Genomic DNA, 23,602 nt, shown 5'->3' on the forward strand with positions numbered 1-23,602 from the left:
GTTTGTCTTAAGCCAAGCTGGGAACTGGTATAATTATCAATAAATAATAGTATCAAAAATGAAGCAATAAGAAATTACAGAACATCTGTCTAGTAAGATTAGGGAAAATACATTTGTTAAAAAAAATTACAGAACAGAGGGTTTCATTAAAAAAAATTCCTGTTACTTCCTTAACTTTACCAGGCTTTGAAAAACCCAAGACATGGGCTAGGAGTGGTGGCTCATGCCTGTAATCTCAGCACTTTGGGAGGCTGAGGTGGCTGGATCACAAGGTCAAGAGATCAAGACCAGCCTGGCCAAATGTGATAAACCCTGTCTCTACTAAAATACAAAAAATTAGCCAGGTATAGTGGTGTGCACCTGTAGTCCTAGCTACTTGGGAAGCTGAGGCAGGTGAATTGCTTGAACCTGGGCTGGGAAGTGGAGGTTGCAGTGAGTTGAGGTCACACTACTGCATTCCAGCCTGATGATGATGCAAGACTGCTTCTCAAAAAAAAAGAAAATAAAAAAACGAAAAACCCCCAGACACTAAGAAGATAAGATTGTTTTAGGACAGGTGTGGGTAGCTCATGCCTGTAATCCCATCATTCTGGGAGGCTGACATGGGAGGATCCTTTGAGCCCAGGATTTTAAGACCAGCCTGAGCAACATACTGAGACCCTGTCTCTAAATAAATAAATAGCAATAATAATATATGTACAAATTGTTTAGAAACAATTTGTTTTCTAAGCAATTTTCAGAAACTTGCTTGAGAATAATACTTTTTTAGAAACTTGCTTGAGATTAATACTTTTTTTTTAGAAACTTGCTTAAGATTAATACTTTTTTTTTTTGAGACAGAGTCTCACTTTGTTGCCCAGGCTGGAATACAGTGGCACAAACATGGCTCACTGTAGCCTCGACCTCTGCGCTCAAGCAATCTTCCCGCCTAAGCCCACCAAGTAGCTGGAGCTACAAGTGCGCACTGCCATGCCTGGCTAATTTTTTTAAAGACAGACTTTCACCATGTTGCCCAGACTGGTGACAAACCTTGAGCTCAAACAATTGCCAGCTTCAGCTTCCCACAGTGCTAGGACTATAGGCATGAGCTACCACACCCACTGATTAGTAAAATTTAATGCATGAATACAGTATTGTAATTTGACCACACTAAATTTTTTTTACACCTTTTCTACCATGTGATACATTGAATTTTCGTGGAGAATAAGGACCAATATATCAGTGCATACCTAGAGGGAAGAAATAAATTAAATTATCTTTGTACCAATTTAGCAGTCAGCTTATCTGTAGTATTATATTGGAACTTAATATTTTTGTAAATATTCATCATCTGGAACAAATCAATGGTAAAATAGTATATTAACACAAAACTGTACCTTTCATTCCAGCTCTCTTTGTATCATCAATGGTTAAAAGTATTTCTACTGCACTTTGAGCATTATCAGATAACTTTTCTTCACCTTCTGGCCAAGGGATATCTAAAATTACAAATATCCAAATAAACTTGTTTATCACTGCTCAAAATAATAATACTCACAGATAAATGACTATGTATATATAAATTATCCCAATGGATTAGATAATGTAACCAAATAACACATATATAATGACTATACAAATAGTCATATAGTCACTCATATATAATGACTATATACATATAGTCATATATATAGTTATTTATATATAATGTCTTATATACCTATAGTCATTATATATGTTATTTGGTTACATTACCTAATTACATATACATAAAATACTATATAGTCATTATATATAATGACTACATATATAGCCATTATATATAAGTATATATAGTATATAGTCACATATATAATGACATATATATTTGATATGGAGTTTCACTCTTGTTGCCCAGTCTGGAGTACAATGGCGTAATCTCAACTCATTGCAACCTCCACCTCCCAGGTTCAAGTGATTCTCCTGCCTCAGCTTCCCGAGTAGCTGGGGATTACAGGCGCCTGCCACCATGCCAGCCTAATTTTTTGTTATTTTTTTTTTTTTAGTAGAGATGGTGTTTCACCATTTTGGCCAGGCTTGTGTCGAACTTGTGACCTCAGGTGATCCACCTGCCTTGGCCTCCCAAAGTGCTAGGATTATAGGTGTGAGCCACCTTGCCCAGCCAGTAAATGACTATCTTAATAGGAGAAAAACAATCACCTCTTTTCAGAATATTCTGGAATACTTGTTGTGGTGTTTCATCATTGAAAGGGGGAATTCCTGTTAGAAATTCAAACAAACAAACTCCAAGTGCCCACCAGTCTACTGCAGGACCTGTAATTGAAGAGGAAATAGCTAAAGTTGCAAGCATTCTCTATAAATATTTAATGAACAGAAATATTAATTGTGGAGTCCTAATTAGAGAAAAGGAGTTAGGTTGGTGGGACCAGGGGAAACAAAAAGAAAAAGCAGATAAGCTATAAGTCTGCCTTCCTTCATGGTCCAGGATGCACAGCCCTCATGTACAAATAACTCACAATCATCCTGTGACCAGCTATCACCAGACCCTTTACTGATGGAAAAATGCAAGGTAGGGCTGGGCACGGTGGCTTATACTTGGAATCCCAGCACTTTGGGAGGCTAAGGTTGGTCGATCACCTGAGGCTAGGAGTTCAAGACCAGCCCAGCCAACATGGTGAAACCCTGTCTCTACTAAAAACCCAAAAGTTAGCCAGACATGGTGGCACATGCCTGTAATCCCAGCTACTGGGGAGACTGAGGCAGGAGAACTGCTTGAACTTGGGAGGCAGAGGTTGCAGTGAGCTGAGATCATGCCACTGCACTCCAGCCTGGGTGACAGAGCAAGACTCTACCTCAAAAAAAAAAAGAGAAAGAAAAGAAAAGAAAAATGGGAGTTAGCTCACTGCAACCTTGGGGTTATTAGTACTGCACGTAGCCCTCTCCAGCACAAGTACCATCCTATAAGATCTCCAGCAAGCCTTTGTCTCCTTGTAATCAGCTCCTCTCTTGCTGACTTGCTTGTTGCATCCTTGCAATGTAATTTCTTACTTCTTCTAATAAATTTGCCTTTCCTTACCTACAACTGTCTTGGTCAATTCCTTTACTGCCCACACCACCAGCCCCAAATAGTCACTACATACAACATTAATATATGCACATTTAAGGTAGTCATTGCCTAAGTCTTTCTTCTGTCTTCATAAAGTACAAAAACCCACATTGCTTTCACCTGGGCATATGATAATTGCTTTCCTCTTTATTTTCCAAGAAGTTTAGATTATCAATTGCCACAGCTGGCTAAAGAAATAAACCCATTTTCACTTATTAATAATTTCTGACATTCTGGATATGTTATACATCCTCAGTCCTAAAACACAACCTAAGAGAGTATATTTAAGCTAAAATTATTCTCTAAAATAGACAGATTACTACTCAAGTTCATATCAGGAAATGTTAACATTTACATGATCATTCTGTATCCCACACAAGGTATGAGATAAGGCAGCAACATTTATACTAATTGGAGAAAATCCTGGTAGGAAAAGCCTTAATTACAGAGTATTTTAATGTGGCTTTATTCCTTTTAGGAACACAGAGGGATAAATCAGTTTAACAAAGAATATTCACTTAAACTATGGTTTCAAGAAGTAATAAGGAGTTGTCTTAAGAAATAGGTAAAACTGATTCCTAAATAAAATCTTAATTGGATGCAACATTTATATACAAAGATGTTTTTAACAATTATTTCATTTTATTTATTTATTTGTTTGTTTGTTTATTTATTTATTTTGAGGCGGAGTTTCGCTCTTGTTACCCAGGCTGGAGTGCAATGGCGCATTCTCAGCTCACCGCAACCTCTGCCTCCTGGGTTCAAACTATTCTCCTGTCTCAACCTCCCAAGTAGCTGGGATTACAGGCATGTGCCACCAGGCCCAGCTAATTTTTTTTGTATTTAGTAGAGACAGGGTTTCACCATGTTGGCCAGGATGGTCTTGATCTCTTGACCTCGTGATCCACCTGCCTCGGCATCCCAAAGTGCTGGGATTACAGGCATGAGCCACCGCGCCCGGCAACAATTATTTTAAATATGAGCTTATGAACTCGAAACTGGTTTATACTTTAGTTCTATGAATAAAGTGTTTCCTAAGAAAAGGTGAATTTTTAGTTCAAAACTGGATAACTTCAATATAAATTAAGAACAGGAATTCTAGTATAGTGCTAAATTTTCCTACAAGTTACTCTTTAAAGGCAACTTCACAAAATTCATTATTGTGGTTAAACAACTGCCACCATTCCATTTTAAGACAACTAGGAAAGCATTGTGGAATCTGACTTTAGGAAACAAAGTGCATGCATTTAGAGTGCCATTTTACCTGCAAGCCATACAATCCCATCTTCCCTCAAAGGAACACAAAATGCAAATATTCTACAGGCTTCTATTTCTTTAATACTATAAAAACATACAGACCACCTCAGTTAGTAGGCCTTTCAAGCAGCTGAGAAAGAATTATCCCAATGGATTAGATAATGTAACCAAGTAACAGAAAAGTAGGAGGAAATTAGAAAACTTTTTTAAATTTATTTTACTTATGTTAGAAATTAGGCCCCTTTTACCAGCTCAGCCAAAATATACTTGTGTTACATAAAATAATAACATGATTTCTCCATGGATATGCCACACATACCCATATACTTAAGTCAAAGTCTAATAAGATCACACAGTGGAAGAAAACTTAGCAATTATGTTATGTTCTTAGCCAGAGTAAAAGAGCATTGCTGGTTTTCCAATTCAAAACTCACTCCTTTAATTTGTAGGGATATATTGATGTTGTTGTATTTTTTTATTTTCTAATAATAAAACCAAAATATTTGGAAAATTAAAGCCCTTCTGTAGTTGTTAATTTTTTTTTTTGAGATGGAGTCTCACTCTGTCATCCAGGCTGGAGTGTAGCTCTTGGTTCACTGCAACCTCCGCCTCCCAGGTGCAAGCAATTCTCCTGCCTCAGCCTCCTGAGTAGCGAGTAGCTGGGATTACAGGCATGCGCCACCACATCTGGCTAATTTTTGTATTTTTTTTAGTGGAGATCGGGTTTCACCATGTTGGCCAGGCTGGTCTTGAACTCCTGACTTCAGGTGATCCGCCTGCCTTGGCCTCCCAAAAGTGCTGGGATTATAGGCATGAGCCACAGTGCCCAGCCATTTTTAAAATCTGAATCAATACTATTTCTTCCATTTTAATAAAAAAGACTGTATTTTCACTCTGTGCTACCTTTAAAAGTCAATGAAAAATGCCTCAGGCCTACATTTCTTTTCACAGAGAAGAACGACCTCTCTGGATGTCTTGCTGCTGAGAAGACAGAAGACAGCTCATTTCTGTATATCACAAGTGAGCTAAAAGGAAAATAGTTTTTAAAGCAGCGTGATCTAGTTATACTTTGACTGTTCAGTTTAATGTGCTTTGCCGCATTGCTTTACAGAGAAGCTCACTCACCGGAAGTCAGAAATCCTGCATGTAAGAAAACAGTAGTTAGGTATATTGTATCAAAATTATTAAGAGTCCATTCCCTCATCATTCACTGATTTAGGCACCAGGTATTGTGCCAAATATGAAAGATACAAAGAGGATTAAGAAAAATCTCTTTTCCCAAAGAGAAACCAGCCTTCTCTGGGAGAGACAATAGACAATTTTAACATACTGTTTAAGAAGCTGAAACAAATAGGTGCACAAAGTTATTGAAAACTCAGGACAGAGCTCATCTCGGCTGGGGGCAAGATGGAGGGGCATCATGAATGTCATGGTTTAGCTTCAGCGTGTTGTCAGCATGTTGTTTAGCTGAGGGAGCTAGATGCCTCACTAAAATAGAGGCAAGACCCTATAAAATACATCTTTACGTTTGAAGCTTACTTTCACACTGTGTTCTAAGTTAGAGATAATGCAAATTATAATACAGAAAACAGGCTAGCAAATCTGTGACGCCGCAAAAGAGGCACTATATAAAAATCAGTGCTCATAGGAACTTACTGGCTTTGGCTAAGACAGAAAGAGGAACGTTAAATGTATCTATTTCTAATATGGTAGAGGTTATTAATAACAGTTACTGGGTGCTTCCAAGGAATTCAGCAGTGCTATGTAGAAGGCAGAAAACTCACACTCCCCCCAAGAAGTTTTCTTAAGCTTCTGTTGTGGAGATAAATGTAGCAACTAATTACAACACAGGAAGAATGGCCTAAGTTTTAAATAGTTTCTAATATGGTAATATAGGTGTAATCCCAGGAGTTGATCAAAGGATGCTTTATGGAAGAGGTGACATTTGAAATGATGAAATGAGAAGGAATTTGACTGGAAGATACTTGGAAACTGGCTTTGCTCAAGTAAGGTTAAATACACATGCAAAATAAGGAAGACCTGAAAATTAAATGTATTTAATAAATGATATGGGAACATAAGGCACATAAAGAGACTCTTAGAGAGAAGGCTGGTATGAGAGCTTATAGCTTCAAATATCATGATCAATTTGGATTTTACTTAGCAGCTAACTGGGAGCCACTGTAGTTTTTTGAAAAGGGAAATACAATGAGCCATGTGATGATTTGGGAAGAAAAATCTGGTGGCAATGACTATTGATAATGAAGTTGAAGAGACCAGATAGAAGGGCACTAAAAAAATAAAAGAGAAAGATGAGTTCTTAAAGAGAACAGTGGCAGCAAAGAAAATGAGCGGCGAAATGCTGCAGAGATCTATTTCGATGGATTTAAATGCTTGAATGTAGGGACGAAGATTGTGTCACCATGAAGGTGATGAAACTGAGGTAGGGGACAGAGGAAGAGCTAGCTGGATAACAAATCCTGTTTTGTTTTGAGATGGAGTCTTGCTCTGTTGTCCAGACTAGAGTGCAGTCTGGACAACAATCTTGGCTCACTGCAACCTATGCCTCCTGGGTTCAAGTGATTCTCCTGTCTCAGCCTCCCGAGTAGCTGGGATTACAGGTGCATAACACCATGCCTGGCTAATTTTTGGATATTTAGTAGAGACAAGGTTTCACCATGTTGGCCAGGATGGTCTTGAGCTCCTGACCTCAAGTGATCCACCCACCTTGGCCTCTCAAAGTGCTGGAATTATAGATCTGAGCCACAGCAGCAGGCCCCACAAGTCCAGTTTTGACAACCAACATTTGAAAGACTAGTAGAATACTGAATAGCTTGGCTATTGGCTGTGTGTCTGCTGCCTAGACAAAGTTAGGATTAGAGACAGAGATTTGGGAATCATCAACATGGAAGTGAGAACTGAAGCCATGGGAGTGATAAGATGAATAGCAAGCACATGTAAGGCAAGAAGGGTAAGGGGAGAATCTCAAAGAACTATATTTAGAACGGCAAGGAAGGAACTGAAGAGCAGCAACAGAGGTCAGGGGAATGAGAAGAGAAGGCTGGATTTGACAATAAGGAAATCACTGGTGCCTGTTAAGTTTCAGTTAAACAGTGAGATGACGATTGAGTTGCCAGAGCAAAATAATCAAAGAAAGAGGAAACCTTTGAGAAGTTAGGCAATGAGGGGAAGACAAGGGTGGAAACTTATTTTCAGGCAGAGGATAAAAGACAGCAAGGAAATAAAAACAGAAGAAAGGGTGTGAGAGGTGGCGTGGGGAGGATGAAACAGATGAGCATGAAAAGAGCTCAAAGAAAAGGGAAGTAAGTAACATCAACATGCAGAAGGGGTTCATGTTACAGGCTGAACTGTGTCCCCCGCAAAAAAGGTATGCTGAAGTCCTAACCCCCAGTACCTCAGAATGCGACCTTATTTGGAAATGGGTTTCTGCAAATATGACTAATTAGGTTAAGATGAGGCCATACTGGAGTAAGATGGGCTCCTAATGACTGGTGTCCTTCTAAGAAGCCAGCCCTGTGACGATAGAGCCACAGGGAGAACACCATCACAGAAAGAGTGAGAACTGGAATGAGGCACCTTTAAGTCAAGGAACACCAAAGATTGCCAGCAAGCCACCAGAAGCCAGGAAGAAGCAAGGAAGGATTTCCGTTCTTTGCCAGGTGGAGTGGCAGGCACCTGTAATCCCAGCTACTCGGGAGGCTGAGGCAGGAGAATCACTTGAACCTGGGGGCGGAGGTTGCAATCAGCCAAGATCATATCACTGCACTCTAGCCTGGGCAACAGAGCAAGACTACATCTTAAAAAAAGAAAAAAAGTGAGGTAGGATAATATCAGGGGTGGCAGGTGGGGCTTCTCTAGAACATTAAGACTGAAACAGAAGGCAAAGGACAAATGGCCACATGTACTCCAACGTTTGGTCTTTTACATTCAGAGAGTGGGACAGCCGTGGGCACTACTGTCTTCTTTTCCTATGACAAATGCCATATACATATGAGAGTATTGCATGAGTTCATTTTCTTTTACTTTAGGTAATATAAGAACTGAAGAAATTTTTAAAAATTTTACCTCCAGAGATAATGTAGTGATAGAGAATACTTTAAAATCTCAAGACACACATGCCTTACCATGGGCCCTGCCTAGTAACAGCTCTGGTGCGAGGTAGTCTGGGGTTCCTAGAATTCGTCCATCATCAACGGGGGCTGCCCCTCTTCTCACACTCTTCGGAGTTCGGTATGGAGTTCCTGACTTGATCGGATTTGGGGTCTGCTAATTCAAAAAGAGTTTAAGAGATAACAAATACCTTAATTCCTTTTATACTGAACAGAAAATGGTGAAACACACAAGCAAAATAACTAGCTTATAGGTTGTAGGCATAAAAGATGTAGTCAAATCTTTGATAAGTATGAAAAATGAATGCATAGTTAGTTATAATTATGAAAAAGTCCTTTTATCTAGTGAAGTTCAAAAGCTTGGGTAACACTGATTATTCCAACAAGATCTGGATAAGAAACAAAAAAACTGCAAGAAAAATGTTCAATGAAAAAAATCTGCAAGAAGACAGACAGCATGGATTAATACAAGCTTAAGAATAGCCACTGAGGAAGGCTATGGCTGATCAATGATTAAGGCAACACATAAGACATAACTACATATAACCTCTTGTGCTAAATAGCATTTAAAAGTTTTTAGAATAATTTGTTATTTCACAACAATTTTGTAAGACGAGCAGGACAGGTGCCATTATCCCCTAGAAACATTTGGAAAAACTGCAGATCTGAGGGCAAGGGCCTTCTAAGTCATTTAATAGTAAGTCTTGGGTAGAAAACTCAAGTTTTGAAACATAAATTCAGGGGTTGCACCTTTTAGATTATGATGTTTTCCCAAAGGAAGAAAAAAAGTAGAACTTTGGGTTGGTAAAACTTTAGAAAACAAAAACAAAGTAATCTTTGAAATATATATTTTTCAACTTTTATTCTGTTAAGAAAAGAGAGGCCGGGTGTGGTGGCTCATGCCTGTAATCCAAGCACTTTGGAGGCCAAGGCGGGTGGATCACCTGAGGTCAAGAGTTCAAGACCAGCCTGACCAACATGGTGAAACCGTCTTTAAAAAAAAAAAAGAGAGATCATCTAAATATGTCCTTCAAGGGCAGTAAGGTAGAGTGGACTTTAATTCTGTATCTCTGGCAGGACACGGTGGCTCATGCCTGTAATCCCAGCACTTTGGGAGGCTGAGGTGGGCAGACTGCTTGAGGTCAGGAGTTTGAGAGCAACCTGGGCAACATAGTGAAATCCCATCTCTACCAAAAACACAAAAATTAGCTGGGCATGGTGGTGGGCCCCTGCAATCCCAGCTATTCAGGAGGTGGAGACAGGAGAATCACTTGAACCTGGGGAGGCAGAGGTCGTAATGAGCCAAGATCGTACTACTGCACTCCAGCCTGGGCAAAAGAACGAGACTCTGTCTCAAAAAATAAAAATAAATAATAATTTTGCGTCTCAGAGTACTGTGGGGATGAAGTGAAAATATGATTGTATTTTCTTAGAAAAATACATAAAACTATACAAATGGAAGGAGGCATTACAGCTAAAAATAATAAACATGATTTCTAGTAGCTTTACTTTTCTGGGTGAAAACTTCCAACAGCCCACGGAGTCTCAACAAGAACAAAACTATATGATTAATACTGCATAGTCTAGCTTAGAGGCAAATGTCTAACAGTTTTTTTTAAATCCAAAAAACAAAGTGTTAGAAAGTTACAAATATACCTGATACGGCATACAAGATCTTCTTTTCTGAGTAGGGGTTACAGCCATGGGATAGGAACCACTATAAGCACACGAAATATCCATTGCATCTAAAGAAGTCATGTTCATTTTGGATGGTTCTGAGTTATTGGATGCATTAATATGACTGTTAAAACTTCGAAAAGCTACAGCATTTCTTTTAGAGGTTAACGTTTTCGGCACCTCCAAAGAAGGAGGTAACATTTTTTGGTTACTCTCTTGTATGGTAAGGTTCTCGTCACCTTTTGGTGAGGCCTTTTCTTGGCAGTTTGGTGATACAGTAAGTGGATCTTCAATATTTGATTCTTCAAAAGAGGATTCTTTGATACTTCTATCTGGGTCTAAGGGCTGACCTTCTAATGCACTTTCCATTATAGAAATTCCAGGAAAAGATGAATCTGAGTTCATAGAAACATTTTTAGAAGCTCTATCATCATCAGAACATAGAAAACTAGAACTTAAATAGTCCTTCTTACTATTCTTTTCACAATCTTCATCCAGTTCACACATAAGGTTTTTTGCTACCATTGGTATAGGTAATATTTCTGGTGTTTGCTGTTTATCAATAAAGAAATTGACAATGTTCTCCTTATTAGCATTGTCATTTGGTTGACTTTTGTGCACTGATAGCTTAAGGTCCTGAACTTCAATAGTTAAGCCTGTATTTTGATTTGTATAACAATCTATCATTTCATTATGCTTATACTCTACACAGGATTTTTTATTCTTTATAATTTTTTTACAAGGACTGGAATCAACTAACTCAAAATTTCTTTTTAAACTTCTTTTCCCAAGGTGCTCTTCAGATATCCCACGAGAATCCACAGGCCACTGATTTGACTGATGGAAACCTGACTGTCTTGTGTCAGTGTCCATATTTATATTGTTTACATCCAGTTCTACTGCTTCCCAAGAAACTTCCCCAGAAACTTCCCCAGAGAAACATTTTTTAGCAAGGTTTACACAAGAGCATCCAGTGGTGGGAAGGGCACTGCTGTTATGAATGGGAGAAAGAGCTAACTCAAGATCCTTTTTATTGAAACCCTTGGTCTCAATGGCACTTGTAGATTTTGTGTGTAACTTTTCAGCTGTATTCCAACTCGTCGTGGTTGAGCCCAGTGCTTCGTCGCTTTCCTAAGAGGGAAAAAAATATTTGTTTTAGGTATATAAAGCTGAGATATTTTGACCTTTTAACCATGGTCCACTAAGGTAGGATAAATGACCCTATAAATTATTATGCTACCTATTCCCACTTTCAAACGGAACAAATAAATAATAAGAGAAAATTAAAAAGCAATATAAGGCTGGGCTCAGTGGCTCATGCCTGTAATCCCAGCACTTTAGGAGGCTGAGGCGGGAAGATCATGAGGTTAGGAGTTCAAGACCAGCCTTACCAACATGGTGAAACCTTGTCTCTACTAAAAATATAAAAATTAGCTGGGTGTGGTGACGCATGCCTGTAATCCCAGCTACTCAGGAGGCTGAAGCAAGAGAATCATTTGAACCTGGGAGGTGGAGGTTGCGATGAGCTGAGATCAAGTCACTGTACTCCAGCCAGGGCGAGAGTGAAGCAATGTAAACAATTATAAAATTATAAGCTTAAATATGTTATTTTGAATGAATCACTGGTCTAAAATTTAAATAAATTATTCTATAATACTTATTTTGATAGTGTATCACATGTTACTTAAACAGGACAAATTAATAGGCAACATATTAAGGCATACTTGGGGGTAAGGCCACATTATGTACATATCTACTTTACAATAGGTATATAGATGATTCTGGTTTTTGTTTTTGTTTTTTTTGAAACAGGGTCTTGCTGTGTCACTCAGACTGAAGTGCAATGGTGTGATCTCAGCTCACTGCATCCGCTGTCTCCCAGGTATAAGCAGTTGTCCCACCTCAGCCTCCCGGGTAGCTGGGATTACAGGGGACGCTACCACAGCTGGGTAATTTTTGCATTTTCTTTTTTAGTGGAGATGGGATTTCACCTTGTTGGCCAGTCTGATCTCAAACTCCTGACCTCAGGTGATCCACCTGCCTAGGCCTCTCAAAGAGCTGGGATTACAGGCGTGAGCTACCATACCCAGCGTGGATGATTCTGTTTTGAACTACAAAATGCGCAGGGCTTGAAATTTAGTCAGTGAAAAATTATAGACCTAAAATATTGTTTATATCACGTCATGCAAGCATTAAAGAACCACGCTGATAAGGATGAAGTGACACTAATGGTAATTCATAATTACAAACCTCGAAGAGCAGAAATTTAAATCTATTGTCAGTAAGATGAACTGATAAAGCATTAATAACAATATGTTTTTTTCTGAATTCCAACTATCTGTGGGTACTTGTGGGCACTCAACTTTGTATATAATATTGCAAATTGGCGCTTGGTGATCAAGATTTTTACAAGAATAGTCAAGTAGAGTGAGGCTTTAGTAGACTCTAATAGTGCTTATTTTTGATGTGTAAGTCAATAACAAACTTTATTAATTATCATTAACTTAGTAATAATGAGCACTTAGTCACAAGCAAAAGGGTTTTTTTTTGGAGACAGAGTTTTGCTCTTGCTGCCCAGGCTGGAGGCATGATCTCAGCTCACTGTAGCCTCCGCCTCCTGGGTTCAAGCAATTCTCCTGCCTCAGCCTCCTGAGTAGCTGGGATTACAGGTGCCTGCCACTAGGCCCAGTTAATTTTTGTATTTTTAGTAGAGACAGGGTTTTGCTATGTTGGCCAGGCTGGTCTCAAACTCTTGACCTCAGGTGATCCACCTGCTTCGGCCGCCCAAAGTGCTGGGATTACAGGTGTGAGCCACCGTGCCCAGCCTAAAATGGATACTCTTGAATTATACTTCACTGATCTGCAAGCACAGAAGATGATAGATTTGGGGGTCAGTATAATGTTTTTCAGAGGGTGCCTTATCATTCCTCTGATCATAACTTGAGAAGCACCACTCTAATCCCATTGTTGCATTCCTCAGGGATGCAGAAGTGGGAGGAAGACAGCAAAGCCGTGTATAATTTGAAATAGTAAACAACATATTTTCTTCAATAGGAAAGGAGTGCAATAATAGTACTAGGAATGGAAATCGGTTTATCTTGCAGCATATACTACCTTTATTTTAGCATATAAGGAGAGAAGAAAAAAAGATTAAGAAATCCTGCCTTGGCTAAAAGTTAATTTGATCTTGCATATGAAATACAAATATCCAGTAATAATAAAATTCTATTGCTGAGAATAAGCAGCAAATAGAATACAAGTTATTTTAGCAAATAAAAGGTTTATTCTTTGGATATTAGTGTTATCCTAATCTATCGTTATTTTATCAGCATTCTATGAAGGAAACTTTATTATGATTTTAGATTTTAGTTCCTATCACCTTTAATATCTATTAGCTCTAGTAACTTTTTAAAAAGACAAAAACAGAACATGTAAGTTAAGTAAAGTAACTTTAAGAAAATCCATTCATTTGGCAAGCAATCTCCTCAGAATAGACACTTTAAGGGCACACCCACATTACCTTTGTGGTCTAAAAGTTATTTCTGATCCAGAAGAGTTACCATTCCATAAAACAAGAAACTGGCAGGAAACAGTATAGAAGGAGGTAATGTAAGTTTTTAAATGATGTAAGTTAAAAATAAAATAAAACCAACAGCCAATGTCTGTATCATGGGAAGGACTTTTAAAAACAAGTGATGTCTACCTAGATACGTGGAGCCAAACATTTACTATCAATTTACTGCAAGAATCTCATATAATCAAGCAAGAACAATGTCACAATTGAAAGAAATGAAATATTTCAAAAGGATTTGACAGAATGTGCAGGAAAATGAAGAATTATTGATAATACCATGACTGCCATTTATGTAACAATTTCATTTCTTCATGGAATTTATATGAAAAGGCATAATGTTTTTCTCATTCATTTGGCATACATAATTGATTTTCATTAAGATAAATGTCCCTCAAACCTGGCAATCTTTTTCCCATTTGGGACTGCTGTGGCATTCTGATTCCACACTGGATATGAAGGTGTGGGATTGGCTACTGGCACTAGATGTAGCCAGCCTTTTCCTAGACTGGAGTAGATTAGAAGTTAGACACTTCACAGGCATTCCTGGGTTGGAGGCAAGTGTTTCAAGACCTATAGAGAAGAGATAATATTGAATTCTATGTTACAGCTTTCTTACCTCCTTACTGAACTTGAATGTTTACATATAATTAAGCAAAGTATTAAGTATTACATATCAGAACTATTTCTTTGTAAACACTATCTAGTCCACAAGAACAACTGCAGATGTTTCTGGCAAGCTTCCCATTATGTTTAGATACATACACTATTAATATATTTCAACATATCCCACTATGTTTAGATACATGTACTGCTAGGAGAAAGTTAGAACCAAACAACATTCATACAGTAAAGAATCCTCTTAACATTCATACAGTAAAGAATAAGGAAATGGTGGCTTGATCGACTGATTTATGGTGGGAGTGCAGTGGTACGATCACTTTCACTGTAGCCTTGACCTCCGGGCTCAAGTGATCCTCCCATCTCAGCCTCCTAAGTAGTGAGGACCACCACATCTGGCTAATTTTTCTTTTTGAGACACAGTCTCACACTGTCACCAGGCTGGAATGCAGTGGCACAATCTCAGCTCATGCAACCTCCATCTCCTGGGTTCAAGCGATTCTCCTGCCTCAGCCTCCTGAGTAGCTGGGATTACACACCCATGCCACCACGCCCAGCTAATTTTTGTATTTTTAGTAGACAAGGTTTTGCCATGTTGGCCAAGCTGGTCTTAAACTCCTGACCTCAGGTGATCTATCTGCCTTGGCCTCCCAAAGTGCTGGATATCATGTTGGTACTCCAAAAGTTTTGAATTTTGGAGCATTTTTTGTTTTTCTGAGGCACGGTCTTGCTCTGTCACCAAGGGTAGAGTTCAATGGTGCTATTATGGCTCACTGGAGCTTCAACCTCCAGGGCTCAAGCAATCCACCTGCCTCAGCCTCCAATATAGCTGGGACCATAAGTGTGCACCAACATGCCCGGATAATTTTTGCAGAGATGAAGTCTCACTTTGTTTCCCAGGCTAGTCTTGAACTCTTGGGTTCAAGAAATCCTGCCACAGCCTCCCAGTATGCCAGGATTACAGGTGTAAGCCTCCAGGCCTGGCCTACCTTTTCTTTTGTACTCACATGATTTTAGTAGTTTGCTAGAATAAGGAGTAGTGTCCTTTTGATCTGTAGACATAGGGCATACGAGTCCTTGAGAAAGCTGTGACGTTTCAGACAGATAGGCAGAAAGGATATTTGCAGAGTCTTGGTTTTTTTCTGCAATTGGTGTGTTCTATTAAAAAGAGAAAAATAAAAACAGGTTTACTTTCCAAAAATAAAAACAGGTCTACTACCACATAAATAGACAAACTGTTAAAGTAAATCCAAATGTTTGGTATTAAGATCTATTTTGATCTCTAAAGATGATTTTAAATTTTAAGTGGTAATCATGAAAGGATATGTCATGTTAATTATCTTCTCAAGTACTTACAAATCCCAAAGAGCTGATGAGCGATAACACTTGTCCTGGGGTTCTTGAATAATCTTGTCTAGGTTTTGCCATTGATGGTGTTGTAAGGATATCCATCATATTAATATCTATACATGCAAAGAAAAGTATATAAATTTACTTAAAATCTTCACCTCCCATTGACTAAAAATGAGTGTTATGTATATGGCAGCAAAATAATTTTTTGTAAATCAAATGTTAAAAAAGGAGATGGTGGCTGGGTGCAGTGGCTCACCACTGTAATGCCAGCAATTTGGGAGGCTAAGGCAGGCTCATCACTTGAGGTCAGGAGTTTGAGACCAGCTTGGCTAACATGGTGAAACCCTGTCTCTACTAAAAATCAAAAATTAGCTGGTTGTGGTGGTGGGTGCCTGTAATCTCAGCTGCTCAGGAGTCTGAAGCAGTAGAATTGAACAAGGGAGGTGGAGTGACCTCAGGAGTCTGAAGCAGTAGAATTGAACAAGGGAGGTGGAGGTATAGTGACCCGAGATCGCACTACTGCACTCCAACCTGGGCAACCGAGCAAAACTCTTTCTCAAAAAAAAAATAAATAAATAAATAAGGAGATGGTATGGCATCAGTATTAATTTGGGGCCCCTCATGTTAGCTAATATGTTTAAGCCTAGGTCAAGATATTAACTGACCAAGATTATTAGCATGTTTCAGTGAATAATATTTTAAAATAATTCAACACTGACACATAATACTATACTATTCCACTTAGATATTAAAAAAATGGTAAAAGAAATAATCCCAGAATGCTAATGTTCTTATATGATATAGGACTTCTTAAAATTAGCTGGGTATGTTCTTGTCCAGGCATGGTGGCTCACACCTGAAATCCTAGCACTTTGGGAAGCCAAGCAGGGAGGATCCCTTGAGCCCAGGAGTTTGAAACCAGCCTGGGCAACACAGACCTATCTGTATAGAAAATTTAAAAACTAGTTGGGCACTGTGGCAAGCACCTGTAGTTCCAGCTACTGGGGAGACTAAGGTGGGAGAATTGCTTTTCCCAGGAGTTTGAGGCTACAGTGAACTATGATCACATCACTGCACCCCAGCCTGGGTGATACAGTAAGACCCTGTCTCTTAAACAAACAAACAAAAAATAATCCCAGAATGCTAATGTTCTTATATGATATAGGACTTCTTAAAATTAGCTGGGTATGAGAGCTCATGCCTATAGTCCCAGCTACTCAGAAGGCTGAGGCATGAGAATTGCTTGAGCCTGGGACGCAGAGGTTGCAGTGAGCCAATATCACGCCACTGTACTCCAGCCTAGTTGATAGAGCGAGACTCTCTAAATAAATAAATAAATGAAAGTATACTGAAAGTTTTAACAACAAATTTCATTTATGCCTCACACTGATAAAGTAATAAGAACTAATCAGTAATAATAATACACATACAGGATATTTTACACAAAAAATTTTTTTTTAAAAAATTAGACCCTTATGACATACAAAGTGATTTAAATTTATCAACAATTTTATTTTAATGCAAAATTTTTGTCATTTGTGATATTTTCTAATAGCTCATCTGAAATCTTTAGAATCAGATTTCAAAATAAGATTTCAAAGTCAGATTTATTTGAAATCACCATTCAAAAATGTTTAGATTTTAGAAAGGTAATATAGTAAATATACTGCATATTATGGAATATTCCTAGTGGCAAATCATATGAATAATCACATGAACTGGGATCAATAAAGACTATAAATACCCCTGGCCAGGTGCAGTGGCTCAGGACTGTAATCCTAACACTTTGGGAGGCCACAGCAGGTGGAAGAGTTCAAGACCAACCTGGCCAACATGGTGAAACTTTATCTCTCCTAAAAATACAAAAATTAGCTGGTCATGGTGGCAGGCTCCTGTAATTCTAGCTACTTGGGAGGCTGAGGCAGGAGAATTGCTTGAACCCAGGAAGTGGAGGTTGCAGTGAACCAAGATTGTGCCATCGCACTCCAGCTTGGGCAACAGAGCAAAAATTCCATCTCAAAATAATTAAATAAATAAAAATAAAAATCAAAGACAATAAATACCCCTACCTCAATACAGATCAGATTTTATCAAACTTAGTAAAAACTTTTAGGTATTCATAACTATTGAACTTTGTACTTCCACATGAAGAATTGTAGATGTGCATTATTTTCAAATACTAATAGTTATAATTCCAGAGTTTATAATTTATAAGTCCAATTTTTGGTTATTTTCATTATTAATACTTTTCCATCTATCTACCGTTTCTAATAGAGCATACAATATGTTTCTTTTTTTTTTTTGAGACAGAGTCTTGCTCTGTTCCCCAGGCTGGAGTGCAGTGGTATGATCTTGGCTCACTGCAACCTCTGCCTCCTGGGTTCAAGCGATTCTCCCTGCCTCGGCCTCCCTAGTAGCTGGGATTACAGGTGCACACCACCACACCTGGCTAATGTTTGTATTTTTAGTAGAGACAGGGTTTTGCCATGAGTGATCTCCAACTCCTGAACTCAGGACGGGATCTTTGTCCAGACTGATCTCCAACTCCTGACCTCAGGTGATCTACTTGCCTTGGACTCCCAAAGTGTTGGGATTACAGGTGTGAGCCACTGCGCCCAGACTGCTGGACTTCTTAAAAAGGTACTTACCTGACATTTTTCTTACCTCTGTTCAAAGTAACTTTTGAAAGTCCAAAATCTGTCAGTTTAATATGACCCTCATTAGAAATAAGCATATTGTCCGGTTTCAAGTCCCTGCACACACAAAAGGCAAATAGTAGACAACCAAAAAAGGGCTAGTTTTAATGTTAGAATTTCCAGAAAAGAAGAGTTACAGAGGAGACAAACCCTATTTATTTCCTCCAATATAAATATACTCAATGGTGGCTTTGAAAAGTGCAGAAAACATCTCTCAAAAGTGAAACATCTTTTGTACTATTTATCTGAATCTACAGAAAAGATAAATTAATACTAGATTATCTTTGATATCATTCATTAGACATTCCATTAAAATAAAGAGACCTTATTAGATAAAATCAACCTCAAGCCAGTTCAAATTTACATTTACCTTCTTTTTTTCTTGAGATGGAATTTCACTCTTGTCACACAGGCTGGAGTGCAATGGTGAGATCTCAGCTCACTGCAACCTCTGCCTCCCTTCAAGTGATTCTGCTGTCTCAGCCTCCCAAGCAGCTGGGATTACAGGCAACTGCCACCACACCCGGCTAATTTTTGTATTTTTAGAAGAGACAAGGTTTCACTATATTGGCCAGGCCAATCTCGAACTCCTGACCTCAGGTGATCCACCCGCCTCAGCCTCCCAAAGTGCTGAGATTACAAGTGTGAGCCACCCCACCTGGCCTACGTCTACCTTCTTAAAGGAAGGAAAGATTGAGATTTAATAAGTCATTTAACCTGACTTTTTTGCATAGAGAAAAACATTATAAATCAGGTGGACTACAAAATAAAGCACTTTTGTGTAATGCAGAAGAGCAGAAAGGATTCAATACTCTTCACAGAAAATGCCATACTTAGTCGGGCGTGGTGGCTCATGTCTGTAATGGTAGCACTTCGGGAGGCTAAAGTGGGGGGATCCCTTGGGCCCAGCAGTTAAAAGACTAGCCTGGGAAAAATGCTAAAACCTTGTCTCTGCAAAACAACAACAACAACAAAAACCAGGAGTGGTGGCACATGCCTCCAATCCCAAATACTTGGGAGGCCAAGGCAGGGGGGTTGCTTGAGCCCTGGAGGTTGAGGCTCTAATGAGCCAAGATCGAGCCACTGCACTCCACAGCCTGGGTGACAAACTGACCCTGTCTCAACAAAAATAAATAAATAAATACATGCTATACTGATGTTCAAGGCAATATATTGAAAAAAAAAAAAAACCAAAAAATAGGGAGATGAAAGAAGAGTTAATTTCTAAACTAACACAAGTTACTAGTAAACTTTAAAGAACCTGGAAATAAGTGCAAGTGGTTACCATAAGTATTTGAGACTCAAATACGTAATTTGATTAGTTGAGTTTTTCAGTTAGACTTTGGAGAAAAGTGAGTCTTTACCTGTGGATGATTCCATGTCTATGAAGGTAGTCTAGAGCCAGTGCTACTTCAGAAATATATTTCACGGCCATCTCTTCATCAAAATAGCCATATATGTGTAGGAGAGACTTGACATCTCCCCCAATGAGATATTCCATTACCTATCAAAAAAGAGTTTAATATTGTGAAATAAAAACCATCTGATTACTTTAAAAATCTAGTATTTGGGCATTACAGTTACAATATTTGGCATGGCTCTGTAACAAAACTACCTTTTCTTGCTATTACTCATAATACATTAATACTAGGTTTATTCATGTTGCCATACAGTTTTTAATTAAAATATTAAATGGTTTAGGCTAGGCACAGTGGCTCATGCCTGTAATCTCAGCACTTTGGGAGGCCAAGATGGGCAGATCACTTGAGGCCAGGAGTTCAAGATTAGCCTGGCCAACATAGCAAAACCCCATCTCTACTAAAAATACAAAAAATTAGCTGGGCCTGGTGGCAGGTGCCTGTAGTCTCAGCTACTTGGGAGGCTGAGGCATGAGAATCGCTTGAACCCAGGAGGCGGAGATTGAAGTGAGCCAAGATTGAGCCACTGTAGTCCAACCTGGGCAACAGAGGGAGACTCTATCTCAAATTAAAAAAAACAAAAAAGTAAACTGTTCAGTGTGAACAAAAATTCAAACTTGTAATAAAGTTGCAAGAATATTAGAATGATTTCCTATATACTCTTTATCTAGATTCACCCATAATTGCAATATTTGTTATCTTCCTCTCCACATATATGCATATAAAATAACTGTTTAATATTTACATATTCGTGTTTATTTATTTAGAGACAGGGTCTTGCTCTGTCACTTAGACTGGAGTATAGTCGTGTGACCATAGCTCACTGCAACCTCAAACCTGTGGCTTCAAGTGATCCTCCTGCCTCTGCCTCCCAAAGCACTGACATAGGCCTGAGACACCTTGCCCAGTCTATGTTAGTATTTACAAACTGTAAATTATTAACAACTAACCTAAGTATATTTTATATGCATGCATTTTTGTTTAGACTAAAGCCATTTATATTTTGAAAATGGCAACAATAGCAAACCTGGTATTAATGTATAATTTTTATTTTACTTTTTTCTTTTTCTTCCTTTTTTGGACACTAGAGAAGGAACGGAATAATGTGTAATTTTAAAATTTTTGCTGAATAATTTGGGAATAGAGCTGGAAAGGTCATCACCTGTCACCATTAAATTCATCATGCATTTCCTAATGAGATATTCTTACATAATTATAGTACAATAAAATTAAGTGAATTTAACACCAATATAATGCTATTACCTAATATAGAGTCCATATTCAAATTTATCTGACCATCTTGAAATCATCCTCCTCATCCCCTGTTCCTAAGCCAGGATCATGTATGGCATTTGGTTGTTGTGTCTCCTTAGTCTCCTTTAATCTGGAGCAGTTTTTCAGCCTTTTTGATGGGTAGATGGAGAGGTTTTGATAATGCAGACTTGTTTTCTTATTTTTGAAATGAAGTCTCACTCTCTTGCCAACGCTGGAATACAGGGTGTGATCTCAGCTCATAATAACCTCCACCTCCCGGGTTCAAGCAATTCTCCTGCCTCGGCCTCCCAAGTAGCTGGGATTACAGATGCCTGACACCACGCCTGGCTAATTTTTATATATATTTTTAAAGGAGGCATCAAAGAATCATAATTTCTGTATTTTTAGTAGAGACAGGGTTTCATCATCTTGGCCAGGCTGGTCTTGAACTCCTGACCTTGTGATCCACCCACCTTGGCCTCCCAAAGTGCTGGGATTATAGGCGTGAGCCACCGTGCCTGGCCAATGATGCAGACATTTTTGAAGAGCACAGGTTTATGCACAGAAGTGCTTCAATTTGGGGTTGTCAATTATTTTTTTGTGATTTGATTCAGGTTATCGATTTTTGGCAAAAAATATCACCTAAGTGATGTTGAGTACTTCTTACTGACTCCCACCAGATGAGACACCTAATGTCAGTGTGTCCCATTACTGGTCATGTTAACTTTGATTACTTGGTTATTGTGGTGACTCAGATTTCTCTATTTAAGTTGTACCTTTTTTCCCTTTGTGATGAAAAAGTAATCTGTAAAAAGATACCTTGAGACTATGTATGCAAAACATTCCCCCCAGAAACTCTCAACCAATGATTTTAGCACCACATGACCACCATGCTTGCCTGAATCCGTTATTGCCATGTTGATTGCAAGACTCTATTATTCCTTCTATGTGTACGGTCATTATTCTCAAAATTATTCTATAGTTTTAAGCTAGAAAAATACCGCCTGCTGATATTTCTTTCTCAGTGTCAGTAGCTTCCCTAGTACACAGAGGTTAGTCAATAGTTGTAGATGGGTTCCATCATCTACATTATTTATTGCACACAAAATCTCTGTTACTTTCCCCAACAGTGATTATCAATCATTTTTATCTTTGCCAATATAAGGAAAAGAAATGGGCTGGGTGCAGTAGCTCACACCTGTATTACCAGCACTTTGGGAGGGCAAGGTGGGTAGATCACTTGAGGTCAGGAGTTCAAGACCAGCCTGACCAACATGGCAAAGCCCCATCTCTAGTAAAAAAATACAAAAATTATTTTTTGCAGTTCTTTTTGTCCTTGAAATACACTGTTATGATTCTGCTTTTTGAAATCACCACTGGGCATGGTGGCACAGGCTTGTAATCCCAGCTACTCGGGAGGCTAAGGCATGAGAATCGCTTGAGCCTGGGAGGCAGAGATTGCAGTGAGCCGAGATCACGCCACTGTACTCCAGCCTGGGAGACAGGAAAACTGTCTCAAAAAACAACAAAAGGTCTCGTTTAAATGTTTAGTTCATTAACTATTAGGAAGATTAGGCATCACTACACACTGTGTTTTTCCTTTTATATTTCATCTCTAAACTGCTTTTCCAACCTTTGCCCATTTTTCTACTAGGGTAAACAAACTCTTTCTTATTGATTTGTATAATCTGTTTATGCAATAGTAAAATTAGGCTCTTATCTGTCTTTTGGACAACAAATATTTTCTTTGAACTTTTCATTTGACTCTGTAAAGAGTATCTTGTGTTATTTAAAATTTTTTATTTTATTTATTATTTGAGATGGAGTCTCATGCTGTCCCCTGGGCCTTGTTTCAAAAAAAAAAAAAAAAATACACATCGGTTTTCTTCTGGCACTCTTAGGAATTTCTTTTTAAAGTAGAAATCTCTGATATAAAAGGGAAACATATGAACCTAGCTGTATATCAAGTTTTAGAACTACATAGAGAATGATTTCAAGTGACTTCAAAAAACGGAATCATGCCAGTGCATTTCAAGGACAAAAAGAACTGCAAATAAATTAGAAATCTTAAATCCAGCAGTTTTAGTTTTAGGAAACAATATTGGTATTGTCACTTTTGAAAATATTGGGCATATATATATATATTCTTTTGATTTTTTCCCAACCTTTTAAAAATGTAAAACCTATTTTTAGCTTACAGAAAGACAGTGAGTCAGATTCGGCCTATGAGGCCTAGTTTGCCAACCACCAGCTTTGTATCTGGTATTCACCTTCTTACTTCCAGTATGTATGTATTTTTGACTCACTCACATGGTGAATCATCCTGCAACACAGATTCCCATTTCATGCTTTCTCAGAATCTAGGGATCTCCTGATGGGGCTCCCTTTAACTTTGTTTTGTTGGTGAATTCCAATATATATTTGTATCCTTCCAAAATCTTTCCCCATAGAATCATCAGGTCTCATTGCCCACCGAAGAGGTCATGACAACCAGATAATATTGCAATTCCCACTGAAGTATTCACTGTAGTGTTGTTTAG

The 23,602-nt window shown here is 38.4% G+C and overlaps 1 protein-coding gene across 5 annotated transcripts in view; it reads right to left on the bottom strand.

The window, feature by feature from the left end:
* Positions 1–23,602, bottom strand: part of MASTL (microtubule associated serine/threonine kinase like) — a 54,658-nt gene that overhangs the window by 16,494 nt on the left and 14,562 nt on the right. For 3 of the 5 annotated variants that reach the window (XM_035252856.3, XM_035252855.3, XM_002806949.6), the window contains exons 3-11: positions 19,755–19,894; positions 18,359–18,447; positions 15,698–15,804; positions 15,349–15,499; positions 14,121–14,293; positions 10,129–11,280; positions 8,488–8,629; positions 2,179–2,292; positions 1,377–1,478 (exon numbers count right to left, since the gene is read on the bottom strand). In XM_035252856.3, coding sequence (XP_035108747.3) covers positions 1,377–1,478; positions 2,179–2,292; positions 8,488–8,629; positions 10,129–11,280; positions 14,121–14,293; positions 15,349–15,499; positions 15,698–15,804; positions 18,359–18,447; positions 19,755–19,894 — 2,170 coding nt within the window. The remainder of the gene's footprint in view (positions 1–1,376; positions 1,479–2,178; positions 2,293–8,487; positions 8,630–10,128; positions 11,281–14,120; positions 14,294–15,348; positions 15,500–15,697; positions 15,805–18,358; positions 18,448–19,754; positions 19,895–23,602) is intronic. The other 2 variants (XM_078329642.1, XM_035252854.3) reach the window with 1 other exon arrangement.

Source organism: Callithrix jacchus, chromosome 7 (genome assembly GCF_049354715.1).
Source record: "Callithrix jacchus isolate 240 chromosome 7, calJac240_pri, whole genome shotgun sequence".
NCBI classification, from domain to species: domain Eukaryota; kingdom Metazoa; phylum Chordata; class Mammalia; order Primates; family Cebidae; genus Callithrix; species Callithrix jacchus.